Source organism: Astatotilapia calliptera, chromosome 16 (assembly GCF_964374335.1).
Source record: "Astatotilapia calliptera chromosome 16, fAstCal68.1, whole genome shotgun sequence".
NCBI lineage: Eukaryota > Metazoa > Chordata > Actinopteri > Cichliformes > Cichlidae > Astatotilapia > Astatotilapia calliptera.
The window spans coordinates 19,209,713-19,228,087 of record NC_137437.1 but is presented as its reverse complement, the minus strand read 5'-3'; the positions used below and the strand labels follow the sequence as shown (position 1 = coordinate 19,228,087).

Genomic DNA, 18,375 nt, shown 5'->3' with positions numbered 1-18,375 from the left:
CGACAATATGAAACAGGAAAGTACCGCCGTGTAATCCATTTATTTCAACAAAGTAACTGTATTCTGAATACCACCTTTTTAAACGGTAACTGTAACGGAATACAGTTACTCATATTTTGTATTTTAAATACGTAACGGCGGTACATGTATTCCGTTACTCCCCAACACTGCCGGGAGAGTAGAAAAGCGCTATATAAGAATCAGTCCATTTACTTATTAACACACAATGCACAATACACCTGATCCCTATTATGGGTCCTGCAGGTGGTGAGCCCACAGAAGGGCGGACCCAGGTCATCTCTTCGGGCTGCACCAAGCCTAAGCCCCCTCCCTCCACACACACACACACACACACACACACACACACACACACACACACACACACACACACACACACACACACACACAACATAACATACAGGAACCTCGTAGGTGCCGATTAATGGAGGGGAAAATTACGTGGTGCTGTTGGCTGGTGGTGGCCTACAGCTCGCACTGTAGCAGTGCACAGCACAGTGTGACGCATTGGGAATGAGAATTAGCTCTTCCAAGTCTGAGACAATGGTTCTCAGAAGGAAAAGGGTGAAGTGCCTACTCCACATCAGAGACGAGTTGCTGCTCCAAGTGGAGGAGATGAAGTATTTCGGGGTCTTGTTCATGAGTGAGGAAAGAGGGGAGTGGGAGTGGGAGACTGACAGATGGATTGGTGCAGTATCTACAGTGATGCGAATGCTGTATCAATCCTTTGTGATCACTTGTAGTGAAGGGAGAGCTGAGTGTAAAAGCGAAGTAGTCAATTTATGGGTTGATCTACATTCTTACATTCTTACCCTTACCTATGCTCATAGGCTCTGGGTAATGACTGAAAGAATTAAATCATGGACACAAGCAGTAGGAATGAATTTTCTCTGAAGGGTGGTTGTGCTCTTGTAGACAGGGGAAAGATTAATTCTTTCGTGAGGGACTGAGAGTAGAGCTGCTCTTTCTCCACGTCAAAAGGAGCCAGTTGAGGATTTGGTACCCGATGAAGTGTTTAAGAAATGTCCTACCAGGAGAAGGCCCTAAGTAGACCCAGGACTCGCTGGAGAGATTATGTCTCTTCTTGGGAATGCACCTGGATGAGTAGGGGACAGGTGGGAATAGGGATGTCTGGACTTCTGTAATTCTCTAACTGCTGTGCCTGGGACCTGGCCCTGGATAAGCAATAGAAAATGGATGGACGGACGGAAGGATGGTTGGATGGATGAAAATGTATTTGCCCCCTTTCTTATTTTATTGTCTATTTGTCACATTTATGTATTTGATATTCACAAATTGTAATGTTAATGAATGAAATGATCGTCATTTAAAAAACTGCATTTTATATTTGCTTAAAATATCTAAGTAATATAATTTATTAAAGGGAAAAAGCTATCCAAACCTACCTGGCTCTGTGTGGAAAAAAGAAATGACCTCCACCCTTTTCCCTAAATAAATGTAAAATTGCATTTTAAACTAACCCTGGGTGTCTTTGTCTAATATTTTAAAAAAAAAGAAAGAAATGAGTAAGGGGACAGATACTTTTTCACAGCACTGTAGTACAAATACAACATGTCAGATACTGAACTTGAGAAAAGTTTGTATTCATCTTTGTATTATTTTCAGTTGACTTGAAAATCATTGCATTGTAATTGAACTGAGATTTACTCAAACTTTCATATCTTGCAAATGCAATTGTACTATATTTAATATAATATTTTTTATAGATATAATTATATAAGATATTTTTCTTTAACTGAAAAAATAATTTTTGAAACGTATGTAAGGATATCTATGCTTTCCCATTGAAGAACTTTTAAAAGTTCAATATAATAAGTAACTAGTAAGAAAACGGCTCACGTGTGTTTTAACACATTTCAGCCACTTTAAGTTGTACTTGTTTCTTGATTTTTAACTGGGTCATATTTTCTGTGAATCCTGCAGGTGCTCAGTCAAGTGGTCAATGTGAGACTGCAGGTGTTTATGAACTGCAGGGCCAAGTTATCTGAGATGCCTCTCAAGAGGTAAGATCTAGCTCCAACAGTAATTAAATTTTCCTGTTTGGCTTGTTTGTGTATCCTCTTACTGCTGCAGACTTAGCATCTCTAACTTGAACCGTCCTTTATACTGCACAGATGCAATCTGCTTAATAATAGTACCTTATTGCTTTGGGCCTCCACTTGCATCTCTGGGCAAATTGCTTACAACCTTCATTGTTGCAGTTCAAACCATGCAGTGAAAACAATAGTAGTAATAAAAAAAAAAAGCAAATTAAAGGTTGAAACTGTTCATCAGCATTCAGCTCAGATGTGGTGTGGGCTTTTATTTATTTATTTTTGTGAAAAAGAAAGATGACCAAAACCAAAAATCCTTCAAGAATTAAATCTTCACTTTCCAGGGAAGATTTTCATAATGACTTGAATTGACCAGACATAGTACCAGTATAATTAAGGATATGTCCCTCCACAAGTCACTGGCACATCTACTCTCTTCAACCCATCCACTCCATATCCTCCCAACTGACAACTTGCCTGTATTTGATGTAACTGACGACTTGCTACATTTATATCAAGTAGCCAATAAAAGTACATTATATGATCTAAGTAAACTAAATGTCTACAATCAACCTGCAGTATTAATCCTCTAATAGTTCAGCATATAACAACAAAGACATGTATCATAGTATTTACCTTTGTGGGAAAGGTGTTTTGTGTTTTGCTTTCTTTATATGCAATTTTCACTTTCTGCCTGACTAAATGTGAGCTCATGGGTGAAGGACAGACTCTAAAAAACAACAAACAGGATCACCCAGCCACACATTGTTGTTGGCGTTGCTGGAGATCTGTGGTTTGTGGAAACAGTACCCTTTTAAGAAAGAAATGTCCTAAAATATTATATATCATTAAATACTCTCGCTAGAAAAATCTGAAAGTGGACTAATTTTATACTATTATTTATTTATTTTTTAATCTTTTTTTTTAACGCAAAGTATCTACTTCGTTTTACTTTTTAGAGCCACAGGCTTGGTAATCTTACAGCTCGCCCCTGGAGATACTGCTGATGGTGGGAACACATGAATCCTGCTCTATGTCACTGGATTCATTTTAGTCAGTAGTGTACTTCTCATAGCAGTGAGACTGCCGCAGTGACCACAGGGCTGCTCATCTTCTTTCTCTCACTTTTCGTCTTGTGGGGAATTGGCCATCTCACAAATTGGAACCAATCAAATGAGCACTCTGTGTTTCTTGTAGTGTGCTTGGTTTTACCTCCTTAACTTTAACTTTCTCTACTGCTCCCATCTCACTCTGGAGTCACCACATTGCTGCTGTAGTTGGTAATAACTTCTGAGAATTCTCATTCTAAATAAGAAATGTGTTATAGGCATTGCGAATTAAAAGAATTAGCATTGGTAATGTTTATCTGCCACGTTATTTACACTCATTACAAGTCTTCTGTGTCAGAGGGCACACTGAAGAAAAACAATTAGCATAAAGATTAGCCTGGAGCTAGCCTCTGCACCAATTGTAATGATGGAGAAAGAGAAGTTTCCAGGTACACAGAGTGCAGCACGTAGTTCTGTTATTGGTTGAGCAGGAACACTGGCAGTAATAGAATTAGATTCCTCACTTTGAAGAAATTGTATATACCCAGCTGTCACAACAGGGCCCATCTCTCGTGTCACAGAAAGAAGACTATTGCACAACATGTCATCATTTCAGTGCTTGCTGAAGAGGACAATGAGTTTTTGGATGGAATTTTTATCTCGGTCCAGTGGAAAAAGGTTCGGTCTTTTATTTGTTGCATATTATAGGTCATCCAATGATAATCAGTGAATCCTTCCCACCTGACCCACTCTGAATCATTTCTCTTAAATACCTCTAGTATATTTAATTACCTTGATACCTAAAAGTAGATTAAAAAAAGTAAACCTTTACTATGCTGCAACTTGTTTTAACCAGCCACTTATTCAACATATCTAGTGAATTATTCAATAACAGATAAAGCATCCAGGGTACCAGTGCTTGATTCTGTTACTCGATGTCGTAGACGTTAAATTGGTTTCATTTTTGATCTTGAAACTATGACACATCTCAGGATATTTATGCTCAAACTTACTTATAGATAATTGTTCTGGCTTTAGGTTGTGACACTTGGAGTGTGTGTAAAAAAAAAAAGATCTTGTTGTGTGTTTTAACAGAGCTGTACTTTTAGGCTTGGAAATGCCATGTAGCTGTCTCATATATTAAGTTATGAGGACTAAAAGGTTTTGGAAAAAGGACTTGTGAAATTACAAGATGCTCATAATAGGCTGAAATATTTGTACAGAAAAAAATAAGCTGATCTTGAGGTCAGTTTATTTATTTTTTTGTTGAACTGAAATTTATGGAATGGCCCTTAACTTGATTTTGCTTGTCTTCACAGTTTTTACCGCTTTGTTTTGGAGCCGGATGTTATTTTCTTGGCCAATGACACCGTGTCTCCAGGGCCAGTTGCCCGCTTCATGGAGCTCCCAGAAACTCCGCTCCTCACTCTTAATATGATCACACCTGAGAGCTGGATGGTGCAGGCAGTCCGGAGCCCGTATGACTTGGATAACATCCATTTGCAGGAGGTATTGTAATGCTGACTCATTACTACCCAGTGATCTCATCATTCTCACATTTAGGTAGCGCCAAAGTGCTTCCCCCCCATCTATTTTAGTGCTCTGTAATTTGTTTTTGTTTTTTTCTTTCCAGGTGAACAGGGTTGTGGCAGCAGAATTTGAACTGGAGCACCTCTTGCTAGAGGGCCACTGCTTTGACCTGTCAACTGGCCAGCCTCCTCGTGGACTTCAATTTACGCTGGGCATGAGCCGAGACCCACTCATGTATGACACCATTGTCATGGCTAACCTGGTCAGCAACCTTTTATACTACAACCCAAATTTTCTTGCACTGTGTTAAGTCCAGAAGCATAGCTTCTTTGCACTAGGATTGAGAATGAATCATATTTTAATTGCCATTACTAAGGCCATTTCCACCAAAACAGGGATACTTCCAGCTGAAAGCAAATCCTGGAGCCTGGATCCTAAGATTACGTAAAGGGAGATCAGAAGAAATCTATCAAATCCTAACGTGAGTTCTTCTCTGTTTTTATTTCTTCATCATCAGTTAAGCAGGTAACAGTCAACATGCCGTCAAAGGAGCTCTCAAAAAAGCCCAGATGATTCCAGGGTCCTATTTGTGACGAATGATAAATCTTCACAATATCCTACTGCGTGCTGCACTCCACAATGCAGGTCATTGTAGTCTACCACAATAAGGAGAGTACTGGAGAGTAAAGGTTAAAACCAGGTTTAAAACTTACTGCAAGTTCAGTGGAGCAGTATTTGTTTGACAATAGCAGAGTCAGTCACCTGTTCTCAGCTCAGCCCAAACTACATCTCACTCACAAAACTAAGAAAAAAGGACCAGATTTATTCGTGTTTATGTTCATTTGTACAATTTCTAAACATCCTATGCCTATCTTGTCTGGTGGGTACAGAGCCACAAGCATGAAAGCTGTTTGGAAGTCCTGATATTTCTAGATAGACCTAAGTTATCTAAGTAAATAAGTCGTGTTTATTGGGCACCTTTATCCATAGCTCAACATCAAAGTTGCTTTCAGCTAACTCTCCATTTCATTCTGGTAGCTATGAAACCCATCACTATGGCAACGTGGACCACTGCTGACATTGTAGCAATGCAAGGTTTTGATGAGTGCTCAGAGTTCTGCTCAGCATTGAGCTGAGAGAGACAGGTAGGAGGAAAGGGTTGCTATTAAAGAGAAGACAGAGTAGAGAGATGATTCAGCTGGTCACCTGCCATGGCATCTACCTCAGACAACAGAATATCAGCAGCAGAATGTGTTTTAGTTGGGTTGGCGTAGGAGTCAAAGGCTCCACATACTAAAGTGAGCGAGCTGTGGTTGTCTAATTTTCCTGGATAAATAAAAACATTACTTTGCTTTGGTTTGTTGGATAAATATCTAGCAAATGCAGCTTTTTCAGTCCTTGCACTCTTTGAATTCTGCACTTGAAATGTGTTTTTTGCACTTTTTAGTTTGATCTAAAATAAATCTAATTCTTCTTTTTTCAAGGGAACCTCTTTTTACTTCGTAACATAACAAAGCGGCACTGCCTTACAGCAAAGTGGTGGTAATCCCAACTGTGTATGCGAGTCTGTATGGGCATTTCTAGTGCGCTGGTCCAGATGTCCCTACAATCACAGATACTTTTCTCTCTGGCTATCCTCACATAAGATTTAGGACACATACAGCCCTCGGTTCTTCTCGAATCATTTCAGACAACCAAGATTTATCCCCCAATCCTCCAGGTGAAGCTAAGAGGTGATGTCATTTTTCACCTTGGCAGTGTCATTATTCTTGTGGTTAGCGGCACTCTTCTCTGGTTAGGTGGCCGATCAGAGCCTAGTGGGAGTGTCTGCGCTCTCCAGTCCCAGAGTGTGAATTTTCCTCTTCCACCCGTGCTGCCAAGACACCTCGCTCTGACAGCGATGAATGAGATGGCCAGCTCTCCTCTTCTCAGAGCAGGGATACAGATTGATCTCTCGTGCTTTCTAAAACAAGCCCTAAAGACTGACTTGCACCGTTGACAGCAGAAGGGGCAAAATACAAGCAGCACTTGAGCACGAGCGGTGGAGGGGTGCATTGGCTCCAATGAGAGAGGGGCATTTATCATAGTGATAAGGTTAGATTTTTGCCTTTAGTAAGCATTGAGGTTGTAATGGCTTGTAGTGCATCATGGCCTATTGCTCATCTCCGCCTGAAGTTTGCTCTCTGGTGTTTCACCATTAGGCCCAGCAGATTCTGCCTGCCAAAACACATTCTGTGCTGGGAAAATCAGTCCTAAAACAATTACATTGAAAGGCTGTTTTACGGAATCAATACTGCACAGACTTTCTCATTAAATCTACGAGTATATAGAGCAAGGCTGGGAAGTAGTGATGGGTAAAATAATGGTAAGGTGATTCTTAATGATGATGGAGGGTAATGAATATGGTCAGAGTGTGACCCTGGCAGCTGTCCCACTATTTGCTTTTAAGTGTGTGCTCACACTGTCGGTCCATTAGCAGCTGTTGTCTCCTTCATGTGTTATTTCCATGGATGAAGCATGTAAAGCAGTCTCTGCCACTGATCACATGTATTTCCCTTTAATGTTTGCAACAGAGACACTGCAGGTCTTAGACTGATTGCGTTACTTGAAATATTAGCTCTGGTGTTCTAATGTTCTTTGAACACAAAATCAGCGAAAAACAAATGCTTTAAATGTATTTCTGTCTATTTGAGTTTCACATTTTTCAGCTTAGCAAAACTTCTAGATTATAAGCTTGAATGATCAATTTGCAGTAGCAGTGTTAAAAACAGGGATTTAAATCCTAGGAACATTAATTTTATTGTTCTTATTTAAACACGTTTATTAATTTGCCTAACAGAGACTTGACTTATGACTGCTGATGAATGTATGTCTGTTTCTACGTTAAAGTCTAAATTCTTTACATGTATATCTGTGAGCTGCAGATTGTTTGACAAATAAAAAAAGTATTAAAACTCTCAGTAACAATTAGCATTTTCTCACTCTCTATCCACTTTTTCAGGCACGATGGAACTGATTCACCTGCAGATGCCGGTGATGTTATAGTTGTGCTGAACAGTTTCCATAGTAAGATCATCAAAGTCAGGGTGAGTGTGTTTCCTGTTGGATGTGCTACTGTAAATGTCACACTGAAAATGCTTTTCTTCAGTTTTCTATGATATACGGATCACAAATGAATGGTGTGAAGACAACTTAACACAATCCAAGCTAAAATACACTGGACAAAAGTCTTGAGCCACCTCTTACTTCTTTATATTTTGCTTCCAATGAGTCAGACTTTTAAATGGTCTAAGCAGGGTGCTCTTAAAAAAAGTTGAGGAAACTTGACAATTGAATTAAAAAGAAAAAGTGACAGGATCACAGAGATGCATCTGGTCCCATAATCATAATAACAGTTTGCCTCAAGGCACTGTTGTTGTACCGTCTGGTTTTGGTCCACCACGCAGTACCATCTGGAAAGAATATGATTGGCAACAGCTTCATTTCTCAGCATGACAATGAGCAACAAACACACTGCCAATGAAGTAAAAACATACCTGGGCAAAACACAGTGGAACACTATCAGTCATGGATTGGCCTCCTGACAGCCCTGAGTCTTATTGAAGCAGTGTGGGATCATCTTCAGAGAGAATGGAAAATAAAAAGACAGCCAACATACAAAGAAGAGCTTTTAATTTCCTTCAAAGAGCTTGGAGAACTATTCCTGAAGACTACTTAAAGAAATTACAAGAAAGCTTGCCTGAGAGAGTTCCCGCTGTGTTGAAGAATAAAGGTGGTCATGCCAAATATTGACTTTCAAGCCTGTTAAAATTGTACAAATATTTCCAATGTATGTATGCACATTTTTTAAGTCCCTGCAGCTATTTCTCATTTTTCTCACCAAATATAAAGAAATTAGAGCTGGAAGTTTTCTAAGATGTGCCTAGGATTGACTGATTACAAATTAATGGTGTCAAAACAATTTTACATAACCCATGCTAAAATATTTTCCAGTATTGTTTTATTTTCTGTGTATTTTATATTTATAGGTGCAGAAAAAGGCAGACAAGCTTGGCGAAGATCTTTTAAGTGAAGCTAGTGAAAGCAAAGGCATATGGGAATCCATAGCAAGGTGCGTAATCTCTTCAAATACAGCTTATATTTGGTTGGCTTTAGGTTTAAAGCCCTTCTCCAGCTGACAGGCAGTAACAGCTGTGAGCTCATTGATGGATTGATAGATGTGCTGATGCGCCTTCCATTTGTCAATTATACATTGCGGTTTCAGGAGATCTTACTCCTCCCCTGGATCCAGACTGCAATATTATGCTGTAAGATCTAGTCTTGCAAAAAATATGTGCTTCTGTAGGTATGTGTGTGCATTTGTGTGTTTTCCTCCCAAATCCTTCCTAACTGTGTGATCCTGTCTCCTCACTTAATGCTTGCTGTGTGAAGTGTTTGGAGCACATTTGAGAAAAGGTAGGCAGTTTTGCTGCAAACCATTTAACACCTAATACCTCTCGTCATACTCATTAGCATGCAGTGTTTATTGGTCGCTTTTAGTGCTCTCATAAGTATTGTAATGAATGGGAATCAGTCGTGATATTCTATTCTAATGGTAATAGTGTAGAAAGGATTTTTTTCTTCTTTTTTTTTGCATTTGTTTATTCATGTGATGATTTTTTTTTCTACGATTTCAGCAAGTCGTGAGGTAATTTGCAGCCTGTATTCATGCATAAGGTCAACTTTTTTTTTATTGTGTTCACTTGCATATATCTGCACACACACAGCATTAAGCTGTATTGTTCAGAATCAGAAATAATAGTCATAAACAGTGCTACGGGATTCATCACAAATCCTGTTTTGCTGACATAAGTAACATAAAGTAGGAGTGTTTAGCTTGATTTTTTTCCCCTTGTTCTGGGAATATGTATGTCACCTGTCTGCTGGAACAGAGCAGAAGAGCAGTACCCAGTGCTTTCATATTTCATGTTGGATGGTATTTCACTATGTTTAGCCTACTTCAGCCTCTGATTGAAGCACTGGAGAAGATGTTATATGGGGACTGAAGTTCAGCTGGTGCACTTTAAGCAGGTGGTTAAACCCTGACAGAGTTTGGTAGAAAGAAACAGCTTGTCTGATGTCATCGTTTGTGATCTTTTGTTATTGAGTTTTTGTGCTCTAGCATCAGACTAAATGAGACTCATTAATGATTTATCTTGTGATGACCTTATACCTGCTGCTATACTTAAAAAATAGAGTGAATTAATGAGTGGAGAAGCTCTCCTACTGAAAGACAATAGGAGTGAGGGGAAGTTTTTTCAGCTTTGTTGCTTAAGTGGACTTCTTCGCCACAGTGCTGGATCTGTTATGCCTGGAACCTCACATTCAGTAGTGTGCTGTATTTGCTATTGGATTGTATAGTGCTTATCAGGTCTAGATATTATTTGTGGGCCCTATATCCTGGGGTGTTTTTGTATTATGAAGTGTAGCTAAATGTTACCATAAAAAAGTACTTGCAGTCAGAGTTATAACTGAAGTACCAATAAATGATCTAGCATGTCCTTGATGTGCTGGCAGAGGTGCTTGGAGAAGGATCACTGCTGCTAAATAATGAAGCAAATTGAACTGGATGGATTCTTAAGACCATTTCTAACTTAGTTGCATTTATTATCTCATGATAGGCTTATATTTAAATAATGACAATACCCATGCCATTAAAATGTTACATAAAATGCTTAATAAGATGGTTGCTAGGGGGGGAAATCTCCCTTAAGTGGCTGTAATGTATATATCTAAAATTAAAATTCAGTTGCATTTGTAGACGAGAGTGTTTTCTTTCCTCCTTTCAAAACTAGGACAGGCAAGTCTCGAGTCTGTTAGAAGCCTGTTGTCCATAAGAGAGGATATCTCTTCTCATTAACATCCTGCAGAGCAAAGAGTAGAAAAAACAACTGTCTGAAACTGAGGATTAAGAGCCAGCGTGAAGCCTCAAGTTTTGGCTCACATGAATTAATTGTACACATACTGAAGTGGTCATTTGACACTTTTAAACATGTTTAATGTGAATTTCCACCATTATAACAATAAACAGTCGAGTCCTTTACTATTTGGATAGTAACACTATTTTTTTCTTTTGTAATCTTGCCTCATACGTCACCATTATAAAATAAAGATGTGACTGAAGTGCAGTTCTTCTATATTCATTCAAGAGGTATGGGAAAAATCTTGCATTAACTGTTTAAAAATTAAAGCTTTTTTATGCATAGTACTTCATTTTGGAGGGCAATCGACTTAGGAGCAGTTAAACTGTCAAGTGAGGCCATTTATCACAATATTCAAAACTTAATTTAAAATCTGGAGTTGATTCAAAGTGTTGAGCTTGTATTTATTAGCTATTCAGTAGAACTCTTGATAGAAAGTCCAGAGAGAAAAGTATCTTCACAACATCTAACCAAATCAAGTAGTAGAATCAAGAGACACCTTCATGAATGCAAATACAGAGGCCTGACAAGAAGGTTGTAAACCACTGGCTGTGCTAAAGAGCAGGAAGGCCAGATGAAGGAAACAGAACAGTACGGAGAAGGAGGAAAGCAGCATGCCAAACACCAGATACCACATTATCTGTCAAACATGGTGGAGGCAATGCTTTGGCATAAGTATGTGTGGCTGCCAGTGGAATAGAGTCACTAGTGTTTATGCATGATGATAGAATTCTAAAGTGTACAGACTCTACTCTCTGCTTGGATTCAGCAAATTGCTGCAAAACTTATCACTCATTGCTTTGTAGTAGGGCTGCACGATTTTGCATAAAATGAGAATCACGATTTTTTGGCTTAGAATTGAGATCATGATTCTCTCACGATTTTCTTTTCCAATATAAATATTTATTGCACTTATTAACTGCACATCAACTTCGTAACAGTTGAAACTGAACATAAAAACAACAAATGTCTCACGTTTTGTTGTTGCTGCAAAATGTTGTACTGCTTGAAATTCCGTCTCCACCGTTGCTCGACACTGCGTGTATAGAGCAGGTAGTGCAACAATAGAAAAATAGTTGCGGGACGGCACTGTGTAGTGTTTGTCTAGGGTGTTGATCATTTTTCTAAATCCCTCGTTTTGCACAGTGTTGATGGGAGCCATATCTTTGGTCAGGTGATAAGTGATAGCCTCCGTAATTTCTTTGTGCCTGCGGGAGTTCGACGTCTATAGGGAAGCGCTGTATAAGGTTCCCGTTATTGATGTTTGGGTGGTTGACCGGGACGGATTTTCTCCTGTCACTTTCTCGTCATCCCTGACGTGCTCTCCGTTGTTTTTTCCCTGCTAATTTTAGCATCACATGGCACAGCTTCTGTATCACGTGGTATAAGGCTCCGCCCTTTTCATTTGTTGAGCAGGAAGAGTGAGCGCTTGTTTTCATGCAGATTACGTCCCGGATCAAAATGCGGTACAATCGTCGTCGTCGTCTTTTTTTTTCTTTTTTTCTTTTTTAAATCGTTGTCATTTGGAAATGAGATCGCACATAAGTATGAATCGAGATCGCGATTTTCTAACGATTAATCATGCAGCCCTACTTTGTAGTATAAATTGGTAATGACTGTTATCACCACAAAAGCAACCCAAGAATTTCTTAAGGCAAAGAAATTGGATATTCTTTAATGGCCAGGTCAGTCACCTGTCTCAGCCCAGTGGAACAGCTTTTCAGTTACTGAAGTCAGACCCACAAACAAGAAGCAGCTGAGGACAGCTATTTGATAGCTCAGATATTACAAAGTTAAAATCCCAAGATTTCATCAAAGACGTTGTAGTTTGTGATTTTACCAAAAGATAGTTGATTTAATGGTAACGGTGACCTTAAAGCATGACCTCATTTATATCCTTAAAATAGTTCAAGAGATTCATTGTAAAAAGCTGAAGACGATGTATTTTCCCAATCTCCCAAAGAAACAGTGAGATGCACTCATGTCAGCAAGCATCACTAAGTCTAACATTGCTTTAGAGCAACAACAGGACTGATTCCAAATGCCCCCCCCCCCCCCCCCCCCCCCCCCCACACACACACACACATTTTTGCGTATTTTCTTTGTTTCGTTTTGAGTTTGTCATTTAGCTGCCTCTGCCCTTTGTCTCTAGCATGGAAAAAATTAAGTAATTGTTTCTACCCAGCCTGAGGAACTTAGCAGTGTTTGTTATGCTGCACTTAGAAATACCAAGCATGTGGACCACATGGGGTGTGAGAGAGAGCAGCGCTGATGTTACCTGAGGGAGATGTTCAGGTTTTAGGTGAAGGGTGCTGTAAAAAGCACATTTGTGTCATTGTTTTTCTAAACTGATTCTAGATAGCCGGAATAGAAAGTGTTTTCCGTGTATTTATTTGCTGAAATCCTTGTTATTAGGTTATCTTATATTGCTCTGTATATACTGAGATTGAGTAAGGCAAATGTATTGATTCTCCATAATGGAGAAACTGAATGTTATTTTTAACCTGTCATGGTGTGTTGCGCGTGTATATAGGTGTATTAGTAGTTACAATGGGGGCAATGAATGACTCGGTAAATGTCAAAACACCCTGTTCAATCTAAATAGGCAGAGGGCAAACAGAAGTAGAGCTTTGTCCAGTTGGTGTTGTCCACAGCTCAGGATTTATACAGAGCTCTGTGGACCCTTCCAGAGATCCAGATTATCTTGGGTGAGTCAGCCAAACAGGTTCTCACCTGACCCTCCAAAGCTGCTTATCTTGGGAACCCTGTTGTTGTGCTGGAGGCCCTTCATAATGCCTGGCTTAGTCATGGCAGGCAGTCGGCTTCCCCAGATCCCACCGATGTGTGGTGACTACCCAGAAGCCAACTGTTCAACTATCAAGAGTCATACTTTATCTTGAAGAGGACTGCAGGCACATTATTTTCAGAACTACAGATTTAAAATAAATAAATAAAGGGCCATCGCTGAGTTTGTGTTTTGTGGGTATATCTTTCTTATCGGTAAGATGTGCCTGAAAGAGTTGATTTTAGAGGACATGCAGGGACAAACTGTATTCTCCCTCCCCTCCCTTCACACCTCCCTCTCACTCACTGGTGTCTTCCTGAAGCCTGGGGGCTGAGGTTGTGGTTGTGATTGAGTGTGGGAGAGACACTCCTTCCCTCATCAGCAGTCTATTACAGACAAGGACACAGTTTGACTGCAGACTCATCTACCCTCCAGCACAAGTCCTGATTTCTGTCCGCTAAATGTGCCTTGCATCATGAACCACTGCTCTTTAGTAGCGGTTAGGGTATGTTGATGCATTCCCAAGTGTGGAGAGTGTCCTTACTTTGGATTTTTCCTGCATTTGTGCCCTTATCTCAGCATATAAATATTTTAGCTCGTCGATTTTTATCTGTTCTTTTACATTTAAGTTAATTAAAAAGCTAACATTTGTCTGAAAGGTAATGTGCTGACTTGCTTGGCATTATCTTCATACGTGTGTTCCACATTACTCTACAAAATCACTCCAATCTTCTGTCTTCACGTTTGAAAAGCTACTAGTCTTTTTTTCTAAAACACTGTTGATTTATTTTTTTAATTAATTAAATTATATAACCTTTATTTATACAGGTAGTCTCAGTTTCTCATTTACAAGAGAGACCTGTGTCCAACAAACAATACAGTTTTTTTTCATCTGCTATGCAACTAATAGAGTACTCATTCCCATACTAGGCTGATTCAGTTCAATTTCCATTTCTTAAAAAAATAAAAATATTTAAGTCATTTAAATCATTCAGTTGTAATCATGGTATTCCTTCAGGGCCATTCTTCATCCAGCCACACAGGGTAGTAGGGCAACGGCCATGTGGATAATTCTTTAAAAAGGGGTCTGATATAATTGCACCTGAACCATCCCAGTTTTAATTATGAAATGAATCTGTAGAAAGCAACAGCATAAAGGTTTAAATAAACTGTGAGGATCATAATTTCAATCAAATCTGGAAGCAATGGAAACATGTTTACAAAAAAATAATTAAAAGAGCTACTATAGATAAGTCTGCATGTTTCTTTGGAAGTCTCTCCTCAGGAAAAGCTGCCACAGACTTTCCACATGAAGAAGACTGTTGCTTTTAAAGGGGATAATGGACACTGATGTGATTGGCTTGATTTTTATCCAAGCCCTAACACAATTAACTATAATGTATGATAATTCATTTTTGCATTACAACCCATTTTCTTTTGAAGTGTCTCAAACGCCACACTGTGTCAAAATTGCACCAGTGAATTGTAATAGTGCACTTACACTTTACAGCTTGAATCATAAAAATGGTGCCAGAAGTATTTGTGTCATCCCTGCCAAAGTCATCAATCCTATGACACGATGCTCTCATTTAAAGCAGGTCATCTATGCATAAATCTTAAGTGATTTGCTTTTCAAATGAATCGTTCACTTTGTATCATGGACTCTGTTAATGTTGTGGGGATGGAAACATGAAGAGCTGAATAATGTTTGCTGGGTCTGTTCTAAAAGTTTATTTCAGCCCTCTCGTTGGGAGCCAGCAGGAGCTGAAAATCATATCAAATGTGTTGATTTCCACAGCATTTCCATCCCCATTATTATCATTTTATTTGAATAAATCATCTCGGCGTGTTGCATCGCGTTGCATGGTTTGTTTGAAAGTGTTTTCTGATGGCTGTTACAGCTGCTGTTACCTCTGGCAGTACAAAAGCATGGTGGCTGTTGGCTTAGTTTTGATTTATTGTCACTCTATGAAAAACACGCATCCAATCCAAACACAACTGACTCGTGTATCATGGTCTCATTTACAGCATCACAGGTGGTGGCTCAAAGAAGGATGACGGAGAGAAGAAAAAAGACGACGTTCTGAACATTTTTTCTGTGGCCTCGGGCCATCTGTATGAGCGTTTTCTGAGGTGGGTCAGTTTTACTTTCCAAACACGCACTTCCTTTTCAAGCGCTACACATTGTGTTCCTCTTATCCCTGATCCTCAAACTTAACCTTTTCCCATTCTGTCTCCAATTCAGAATAATGATGCTGTCTGTGCTTCGGCATACACAAACACCTGTCAAATTCTGGTTTCTCAAGAATTACCTATCTCCTTCTTTCAAAGTAAATCTTTACTACATCACATAAATATTTCGCTAGGCAAACCCAGCTTTTGTATTTCATTAATTTGACCTCTGGACTTCATTTTTGCTGTGGTCAGGACACCATCTCTCACATGGCAGAGTCATACGGCTTTCAGTATGAGTTAGTGCAGTACAAGTGGCCCCGTTGGCTCCACCAGCAGACTGAGAAGCAGAGGATTATCTGGGGATATAAGATCCTCTTCCTGGATGTTCTATTCCCTTTAGCTGTGGACAAGATCATCTTTGTGGATGCCGACCAGGTAAAGATCAAACAGAAATGACGTAGGAAACCGCTATATTGGAGTGTGCAACTGAAAGCAAGACTTTTTGAAGTGTCATCTGTTCTTTGGCTGCTTACCAAAGTCTGTCTTTGCTGCGTGTTGCAGATAGTTCGAGCTGATTTGAAAGAGTTGAGGGATTTAGACTTGGAGGGTGCTCCTTATGGCTACACACCATTTTGTGATAGCCGCAGAGAGATGGAAGGGTATCGTTTCTGGAAAACTGGATATTGGGCGTCACATCTGGGACACAGGAAGTACCACATCAGGTAAACTTCTACTAATCATTTGATCTCTGATGTTTTACATTTTGCTGAGAAAATCAGCAACTGCCCTGAATGTTTGCCACTTGCGAATGTCTCTCACTGTAAAATGATGGACTTTAAAATTGTTTGATAATGGCCTTATAACCCTTCCCAGATTGATGGACAGCAACAATTGCTTCTCTAAGATCACTGATGATGTCTTTTCCTCCACTGCATTTTGTTAATTCCTATGCACACTGTTTCCACAATTGGCTTAGTGTTTTTGCTAAATAAATAATGCAATGGATTAATATGGTGTCATACACCTCAGAACTGAACATTTAACTTCTAGTGAGAAGCCGTTTACATAGGTGGGCTTAGAGTTAAGTGCTTTATTTTTGTATACAGTCATGGCACATATAAAATCATAAATCACTGTCATGAATACAATGTTCTGCTCCTTGCTAGGCTTGTGGTATTGAATTCTCCTTCTGTCAGTGTGATGGCTAATCAGACAGCGAGGCAGCCAGTGGATGAACAGAGAGCAGAACGTTTCACTTCACCACCGACTGATAGTGTCGGAACAAGAAAAGTCAGAAAACCACAGCGACTTGATTGGATACCAGCATGGTGCTACGCTCCAAAGAGCAGGACAAAAGCATCAAAGATGAGAGATGATCAGTGAGACCAGGAAAACCACGAGGCATTGAATATCCTCTGGGAGACTTAAATCTAATAAGTGTTAAGTGAAACTACATATTCTGCACCTCTGGGTTTATTAATATAGTGTGTCAGGTACAATAATGTGAATGCGGCTGGGGTATTTATCTTCATTTACTTTTTTTTTTTTTTCATTCCGGTGGGATTTCCCCTTTCAGGAAATGGATTTCTAACACCTGCTTTCCATGTCTCCTCTCTCTCTCTCCGCTCATATTTCTTCCAGCGCCTTATATGTAGTCGATTTGAAGAAGTTCCGTAAAATTGCAGCCGGGGACAGATTACGAGGCCAGTACCAAGCCTTGAGCCAAGACCCAAACAGTCTGTCTAACCTGGACCAGGTATATAACTCAGGCATAGTGCTGTTGGATTACGTGTTGCAGAGTTTGCTCTTTCAAGACTTAATTCGTTTTGTGATATTTGTAGGACCTTCCTAACAACATGATTCACCAGGTAGCCATCAAGTCTCTTCCTCAGGAGTGGCTGTGGTGTGAGACATGGTGTGATGATACCTCTAAAACCACTGCTAAGACTATAGACCTGGTGAGTCGCACAGCAATTAGATTTGACTGCGTAATACTAAATAATAATGTGGGAGGCTAAGCGGGACACACGGTCTTTGCTGAATAATTCAGCTCCAAATGAAATTGTTCCTTTTATTGAGATTGTAAAATCCACAAGTGTCTTCTTTAAGTTCTTTTTGGGTTAACTGAAAAATATCTCTGTGCTACATTATACGCCTTATTATCTGCTTTATTTGTTGTGATAGCGTGCTGCAGCTGCTACAGCTCTAAAATGCAAGAGCATCCTCGCTGCCACAATTGTCCATGAGGCATTGGTATTTAGGAAGCAGCCGAGGAGCAATCCTGCAGCGTCCTAAACTAATTTAGAGAATTACTGGACAGGGTCCAGTAGACTGGAATAGGAAGTATTGTTTCATTGTAGTATAGGTCACCACTTGGTAATTCAGACACAAGACATAGCCTAATGTCCTTTTAACCGAATTGGAAATCAAATTAGGTTTAAATGCCTGTCACAGACAGCGCTGAGAATGACGATCTGACTCGTTGGGAGAGAGCATCACTGGCGGCATGACTGATGTGTTTTTATCTGCTTTTCTCGTTTAGTGCAATAACCCAATGACTAAGGAACCCAAGCTGGTGGCTGCAGCGAGGATTGTGCCCGAGTGGGTTGAATATGACAGGGAGATCAAAGAGCTGCTGAGACGGGTCCAGGAACAGGAAGACACAACAACACAAAAACAGATTCCTGCTGCCTCACAACATAAAAAAGGTTACTGATGATATATTTATAGGGCTACAAAGTCTTTCTGTTCTTCTGCATGGTTATTCTTACCCCTTCTCTTACCACTGTGATCATTCTCTGCAT

General features: G+C 39.7%; 1 protein-coding gene across 5 annotated transcripts in view; it reads left to right on the top strand.

Moving 5' to 3' along the window:
- The window catches only part of uggt2 (UDP-glucose glycoprotein glucosyltransferase 2), a 197,994-nt gene that overhangs the window by 176,471 nt on the left and 3,148 nt on the right, over positions 1 to 18,375 (top strand). For 3 of the 5 annotated variants that reach the window (XM_026144497.2, XM_026144498.2, XM_026144496.2), the window contains exons 27-40: positions 1,963 to 2,042; positions 4,441 to 4,630; positions 4,755 to 4,913; positions 5,047 to 5,132; positions 7,653 to 7,737; positions 8,680 to 8,762; positions 9,083 to 9,106; positions 15,425 to 15,529; positions 15,642 to 15,726; positions 15,824 to 16,006; positions 16,133 to 16,293; positions 17,213 to 17,327; positions 17,413 to 17,529; positions 18,114 to 18,279. In XM_026144497.2, coding sequence (XP_026000282.1) covers positions 1,963 to 2,042; positions 4,441 to 4,630; positions 4,755 to 4,913; positions 5,047 to 5,132; positions 7,653 to 7,737; positions 8,680 to 8,762; positions 9,083 to 9,106; positions 15,425 to 15,529; positions 15,642 to 15,726; positions 15,824 to 16,006; positions 16,133 to 16,293; positions 17,213 to 17,327; positions 17,413 to 17,529; positions 18,114 to 18,279 — 1,639 coding nt within the window. The remainder of the gene's footprint in view (positions 1 to 1,962; positions 2,043 to 4,440; positions 4,631 to 4,754; positions 4,914 to 5,046; positions 5,133 to 7,652; positions 7,738 to 8,679; positions 8,763 to 9,082; positions 9,107 to 15,424; positions 15,530 to 15,641; positions 15,727 to 15,823; positions 16,007 to 16,132; positions 16,294 to 17,212; positions 17,328 to 17,412; positions 17,530 to 18,113; positions 18,280 to 18,375) is intronic. The other 2 variants (XM_026144500.2, XM_026144499.2) reach the window with 1 other exon arrangement.